Source organism: Catharus ustulatus, chromosome 3 (assembly GCF_009819885.2).
Source record: "Catharus ustulatus isolate bCatUst1 chromosome 3, bCatUst1.pri.v2, whole genome shotgun sequence".
Taxonomy (NCBI): domain Eukaryota; kingdom Metazoa; phylum Chordata; class Aves; order Passeriformes; family Turdidae; genus Catharus; species Catharus ustulatus.
Window position 1 is genome coordinate 99,014,482 of NC_046223.1, and position 7,253 is coordinate 99,021,734.

The window sequence follows — 7,253 nt, forward strand, 5'->3', positions numbered from 1 at the left end:
CTCTTTTTCCTGAAAAATCTCAGTTCCTTATCAAAATGGAGCTCAAGATCTGAGCTTATGATTCTCAACACCCACAAAGCAATTCCTTGTAAACTCTTGCTCCATTTAGGATTCACAGCCACAGCAGCTCACCATCTAACTCAAACACAGTTTTTCTAGACTAGATCCTCCTTTCAAGACCCGGCTGTTGAAAAGCACTAAGACTGTCCTTCAAAGTTCTTTGTTCATACACTCAAGGATGTTATTTGAGAATACACTCAAGGACATAGAAGACCTCAATTCATTGTCCTTCTGAGACTTTTGGAGATGGATAGGTTTTTTATTGAACAAGATCAAGAGTTATCTGCTAAGCTAGGAAATACTGCTGAGGAAGTGACATTTAAAATTCCTTATTGCATCTGTTCATTTTTCCTAGAATCATGAGATTCATTGGACCAAAAAGAGGTGAAAATACATCTGACATTAAGAATATGGTATTTCAGTGGCTATAGGAAGAGATCATTCTAGGCTCTCATTTTTGGAAACTCATCTCTTCTCAATTATTACTTTTTCATGGGAAACAAGGCCAACCTCAAACTCCAGCAAATTTGCCAATTAATTTCTGATAATCTGTCTTTTCACAGATTATCATCATTTCACAGTGCAACAAAATTACCTTCTACTATGATGAAGTTGCCAGGTTGATATTACTTTCTCCCTCGTAATATTTTTCCATGAAGCTGACACCGTGTGCTGTCATGGAAAGACACAGTAAGGCAGGCTGAAGATTTAAGTCACTCCTTTCGAAATACAGACCAGTAACAAATTGCCTCTGTCTCATCTCACTCTCCAAAGGATCCAGTTGAGCAGCTACCAGTTTTCTGTATGCATGTTTGAAAATTAAATAAACTGGCTCTTTCACAAGCAACCTAAATTCAGGTTTCCCAGTTAAAAGGAAAGGTATTCCTCCAGTCTTAAACATCTGACTCTCTTTCACTTATGAAAACAAATTCTAAGCAAGGCAGAACAGCCTCTAAATTCATGATCCAATTATTTTGTTATGTCAGCAAGTAGGCTCGTACTTAATGTTATTGCACTACCACATCATAAACCCACACTCATGATGAAAAGAAGCCATGCTTCATCTACTGAGGGTTTGTTTCTCTTACGATTTATGATACCTACTTAAAAAAAAAAATCAAAATAAACCAACAAAAAACTTTACTCTTAAACTTAGTGCTTCTTAGGCAAGTTTAAGTTTAGCTAGAGATCACAGATAAATTTGAGTCATTCTGAAATGTAGAAAATTGGAATATTTTTCTGACAAACACACATGCCCACGCAAGACAAGACAGTCATCCAAGACAGCCAAGAAGACTTCACCAAAGGCAAATACTGTCTGACCCATCTGGTGGCCTTTTATGAGAGTGACTGCAACAATCAACAGGGGAAGACCAACAGATGTAATTTACACAGACTTCTGCAAGGTCTGTGACACAGTCCCACACATCGTCATCACTGAACTGGAGACACGGATTTAAAGTGTGAACAATTCTGTGGATAAGAAATTGGCTGGATGGACACAAGCAGAGGCTTACATCCAGGTGGAGGCCAGTGACAAGTGGTGTCCCTCAGAGCCCCAGTCTTGGCAGTGGTGCCCTTTAATGCCTTTATCAATAACACCTTTATAATAACTGGTGAGATCAGTATAGCCTTTATTATAACTGCACTTTATTATATCCAGTGCACCCTCAGCAAGTTTGCAGATGACACAAAGCTGAGTGGTGCAGGTGACACTAAGAAGGAAGGGGTGTCAGAGATGTTCAGCCTGGAGAAGAGAAGGCTCCAAGGAGACATAGTTGCAGCTTTTCAGTACCTAAAGGGCGCTTACAAAAAACAAGAGTGGCTTTCTATGAGGACATGTGGTGAGAGAACAAAGGGGATCAGTTTTCAATTAAAAGAGGACAGGTTTAGATCAGTTGTTAGGAGGAAAGTCTGGTGAGGCCCTGGTAGCCCAGAGAAGCTGTGGGTGCTGCACCCTGGCAGCGTTCAAGGCCAGGTAGGATTGGGTCTTGAGCCATCTACTCTAGTGGGTGGAATCCCTGACCACAGCCAGTGGGTCAGAACTAGATATCTTCAAGGGACCCTTCAACCCACGTTTTTGATATACGAAAACCACATTTTTGTGTTTGTGAAAATTTATCTCACATAACTGTTAGATTTACTTATTGTAGTTCCAAGAGTCAGGGAAGGTTTTAAACTCACAATTTTGAGATGCTCATCCTTCAAAAAAATACTGAATGAATTTTGAATTTGGAGCTGTTTATACTTTCACACAGCAATACTTTTAGAATACCAAAAAAAATGCCATCACGCTTTTGAGACCAAGTATTATCCATTTTTTTCCAACTTCACACATTTGACAGACAAAATCGCAAACTAATTGTGGAAAGTTTGCCTTGGATGTACTAAAAGGTACACTGTTTTCCACTGCAAGAGACTTGTTGCTCAGCTGCTCTGAACCTCCTCACTTACTGTGAATCAAATTCATACACTTCACACTGCGAAACCAAAGTAACAGGCAGTATCTCCCTATGAAGTATTACAGCTTCAAGTGTGTGACACTAAAACAATTGTGCACTGAATTGTTGCAGAACAGTTATCCACAGAAAAGTCAGGAGCACAACATCTGAGTGGTCATGCTTAGGGCCAGGTATGAAAATTGCAACTCTCCCCAACAAATCGTAGGAGCAAGGCTAAACTTTTATAAACCAGTCTGGGAGAACAACATCCTATGCGCAGTAATTTCACAATTATAAGCTGCGCCATTTTGACTAAAATTTTGGTCCGAACCCGAAGAGCGGCTTATAATCAGGTGCGGCTTATATATTGATGAGGTTCAGAAATTTGCTAACCCGGGAATGCAAGCCCGCACAGCCCCAAGTCGATCCGAGCCTGCACGGTCCCAGCGGGGGGGCGGCAGGGCTGATCCAAGCCTGCATGGTCCCAGCAAGGGAAAAGCGGGGCTGATCCAAGCCCGCACAGCTCCGGCAGGGGAAAAGCGGGGCTGATCTGAGCCCACACGGCCCCGAGCCGAGCCAGTAAACTCCGCAATCCCATGATTCTGTTACTAATTGGCAACTTTGTGAAAGTTGCACGCGGATCCTCGCTGCAAACGAAAGTGCGGCTTGCAATCCGGTGTGGCTTATTTATGGAGGAAAAACGAAACGTTGCTGACACCCCGGAAGTGCGGCTTATAATCGGTGTGGCTTGTAATCGTGAAATTACTGTACATGAAATCAAAAAGGTCTGTTCTTTGGTCCTGCTGACAGCTGCCACAGCCCACCTGGCAGTCATTTGGACACTCTCTTCACTCCTTCCCAAAAAGCACACTTTATCTGCCAGACCACTTGAGATTTCTCCATACAGCTGACACCACGCAGCACTGCACCAAGAGTCACAGCAGAACAATCAGAATGGGACAACAAACGAACCTGCACCTCTTTAGTCTGCTGACAGTCTAGTTGACAGTAGTTCTGGATGGAGCAATGAGTGGGTAAAGAAATGCCAAAGAGGCACAGGAAAAGTAAAGAAATGGATCCAACACTAACATTTCACTGCCCTTTCAGTAGGAGTTTCACTTTCTCCCTGTTTAGGAGACATGCCAACTGTGCATGACATGCCTCTGCTCTCTTCCTCAAGTCCCTATCTCCACTTTTGTGAAGACTATTCAAGTAATCAAAATTAATTTCACCAATACTTCCTTAGCTTATAAACTTACTAGTGTTCTGCAATTTTGTACCCAAGTGTTTTTCACATTAGTATAATATCAGTTTTGTAGATCCTCTTTCCTGTCTTAAATGACACCTATTTTAGACAGAACTCTGTCTCCACACAAAGATACAACTTCCACTAAATATGGACAGTCTCCATCATGTCCACATTCCTTCTCAAATTACCTTGATTCAATAAAAACAGGCTACTCAAAGCAAAATAAAAGACTTCTTCATTTTTACCTATTTTTAATTTTCAGTTATTTATTTTAAAAAAGCATTAAAAAAGAAACAAAATTGCATGTAACATTATTAAGCTTCTTCCCTTTCTTTCTGTTCTACAAAGAAAGATAAAACTACCAAATTTTCATCCAGTTTTAAAAAAATGTATTTATCTGGAAGCCTTAAAAATATGAAGTATAAATTGAAAGAAAGGCAAAGACAATTTTGAATTATTTACAAAAATTAAATGGGAATTTGCCAAACTGGGAATTTTTACGAGAAAAAAAGAAGGCAAGTATTTGATTAAAAATTAATACAAATTAACTCAATTTAAGATGCAATGAATGGATAGTTTTATTTATAAAATGCCACTGGCACACAGTACATATAGGAAATACGAAACTTGATTTATAAAGAAGTGAAGTGCTTCATAGAAGCATGGATTCCTGAGTTATTCTGAATAAAAGCTCTCATTAACTGTAATTCATAACACAGCTCCAATGGGCTTAAGCAGCAGAATAACTGATACTTGATAAGCACAGAATAAGAGACATAGTAAAAATATACACGGGCAAATGGAAACTGGAAGATTGTGTCTCATCAATACTAACAGCCTTGGTCATGGAGGAAAACAACCTTACACTGAAGGGCACAGACTTGTTAAGACTGGGTTTCATAATATCACAGCCAATTCAAATGCACTGTAGAAACCTGCCTTCACCTCAATGTCCACAGCCACAATTACAAAGTCGTCTTGACACCGGACACAAAAATACTTCTGTTTCTGCATACCCATACAGGACTGATGATCTGGACAGGCATTACTACAACTGAAGAAAGAAAAGCAGTGTTTGGTGCTTTCACTTCTTTTTCTCTTTTTCTGCTTTCCTTCTCTGCTGTAGCATCTTTAGTTCGGTCATTACATTCAAAGTTCTGTAAACCCAGGTGACCTGAAAAGTAAGTAAATTATTAAATTCAACTAATCCAGATACTTTTGCTTACTCATTTAATGAAAGCACCTACATGAATGAACACATACATACCACAATTATAATAGTATTCACAAGCAGTGGCGCTGAAAATACAAGTGAAATAAACATTCCTCTTGAATCAAAGTACTGGTATTTAGAAAAGAGCCTGAAAGAAATGAAAAGAAAATGAGAAAAGCTTTATTTAGTGTAGTTCACACACTAAACTTTCCCAGCAACTCTTCTACATGGACACTGTACACATCATCCCACATCTTGGAATCACCAAGCATAGGCCAGCATTATACTGTACTATGTCAGAAAAAAGAGGCAGTTGATACCTCTTCAGTTACAATTATTAATATCAGACTTTCTCTTTTATACAGCTTTACTGTGTAAAAGCTAACTAACACGACTACAAGAGCACATCACAAATCATGCTTATTCTGAAGCATCTGAAATGACTTTTTTAGGTATTTTGCTTACTTATATTAGAAAAGATAATAAAAATAATAAATGTAGCAAAGCTGTAATTAGGTCACATATGCCTGAAGTGAAACATGACCACAACTAGATGCCAGCAGAAAGTGGTGTGAAACACAAAACTTATAGTGATATCAGGAAAGATTAATTCAATGATCAAAATATCAAAATAAACCATCAGTGGTATACAAGTTTAGTAAAATAGGCAAATATTAATGCTTGTTATACATATAAGTAAGTACATAAAGAAGTAGTTCTTAATTCAGCTATTAAACATGAATACCAAAGAACACCCAACAACAAAAACCCCAAAACCAAAACAAACCAACAAAAAAAACCCCTCAAGAAATAAACCACCAAGAAACCAACCAACCAACCAACCAAAAAAACCCCAACCACCCTGCCAAAAAACCAAAGTTCATGCTTTTTGCCCTTAACCATAGCACTCTGCTTTTCTTGCAGCTCTTTGATCACTTAGTTTTACAAGCATCCATATAAACAGATTTTAAGCAGTACAATAAATGCATGCTTTTATTATTATTTAAGTATGTGATAACTATGTTGTACTGTATAGTTTTATTCAAAAAATTAAAGTAAAAACATTTACCTCCAATTCATGGCTGCTAATTCATTGATATATTCAGCGCAGTACACTAAGCCCACTATATAACAAAAGAAAAATATTAGATTCAGTATTTCTCTAAAAATAAACCACTCATAACACATCATCTAATCCAAATCCATGTGATTTTAAACCAAAGGTAGTAGGTGCTCTGGCATGACTGCTTTACTAGGCAAGGTCACTGTGGACTTTCAGGCGATAAACCCCAAGATAACAAGTTGTTACTACAATGTACAAGCCAGTCTCGCTCTTACTCATGCCATTCCCACGGCTGTCAGCAGAGCACATGGTGAACTCCCTTCAGAAACTAAACCTGACCCCTTAACTGCACCGTCAGAACAAGGCAGAGTGCAAAGCAGCTGCTGGTTCTCAGCCCATTTCTGTTCTGCTTCTCCAGCACAGCAACCCTTCATTGGGAACACAGCAATTACTCATCCCACTTCCTCACTACGGCCAAAGTTTTAAGACACTACTTTACATATTTTTTTGGAAATACAAGAAATACATATTTACAGGTTCTATCGCAGATTACCACCGACAGCAGCGCACTGCCAGCAGCGAAACACGAGGCTGCGGGCACTGCTCCGGGGCCCGGCACTCACCCATGCAGAGGAAGTGCCCGACCTGCAGCCGGCGGTGCTGCAGGGACACGCACGTCAGCAGGAAGCAGAGCAGGTGGAAGGCGGCCAGCCCCAGCAGCCAGGGCTCGGACCAGTCCGTGCTCTGCGGGCAGAGGGAAAGCGGGTCAGGCAGCGGCGGCACAAGAAGCACCGCCGGGCGGCCACAGAGACCCAACGCGGCCGTCTCGGTCACGGGGCGCGCCCCGCAGCCCCCCGCAGCAGGCCCGGCAAGCAGCACGCTCCCAGCCAGGGCCTCTCCCGTCCCCGGCGGACGGCCCCGCTCCCCCGGGCGGCCCCGCTCCCCCTCACCGCCAGCACGGCCGACAGCCCCGGCGGGCCGCGCAGCGGCGGCTCCATGGCGGCGGCGGCGGCGGCGGCGGTTCTCGCGAGACTCGGGCGGCCGCCGCTCCTCCTGCGGGGCGATGGCGGGAAAGGGGCGGTGCGGCCCCAGGCGGCCCCGCATTCCCCGGGGCGAGGGGAGCGCGGGTGCTTCCGTGGTTTGGAGCACGGGCCGAGGTGGCTCCGCACACCCCGGTGGGTCCTTCTCTTGAGGGTGTCCCACAGAAGCAGCTCTCGCTGTCCGGAG

The 7,253-nt window shown here is 42.2% G+C and overlaps 1 protein-coding gene across 1 annotated transcript; it reads right to left on the reverse strand.

The window, feature by feature from the left end:
* Positions 1-4,303: 4,303 nt before the first annotated feature.
* TMEM18 (transmembrane protein 18) lies at positions 4,304-7,039 on the reverse strand. Its single transcript, XM_033055336.1, has 5 exons — positions 6,977-7,039; positions 6,650-6,770; positions 6,033-6,087; positions 5,018-5,111; positions 4,304-4,924 (listed from the first exon to the last, which is right to left on the reverse strand). Exons 1-5 carry the CDS (start codon positions 7,022-7,024, stop codon positions 4,835-4,837), a joined length of 408 nt encoding a protein of 135 aa, XP_032911227.1. The 5' UTR covers positions 7,025-7,039; the 3' UTR covers positions 4,304-4,834.
* Positions 7,040-7,253: the final 214 nt, after the last annotated feature.

What these genes read in the sequence shown, in the direction of transcription:
- TMEM18 (XM_033055336.1), bottom strand. Translation starts at nt 7,024, where the DNA reads ATGGAGCCGCCGCTGCGCGGCCCGCCGGGGCTGTCGGCCGTGCTGGCG. An exon ending in GGCTGTCGGCCGTGCTGGCG is followed by an intron (nt 6,771 to 6,976) that starts GTGAGGGGGAGC and finishes CTCTGCCCGCAG; the next exon opens with AGCACGGACTGGTCCGAGCC. An exon ending in CGGGCACTTCCTCTGCATGG is followed by an intron (nt 6,088 to 6,649) that starts GTGAGTGCCGGG and finishes TTTGTTATATAG; the next exon opens with TGGGCTTAGTGTACTGCGCT.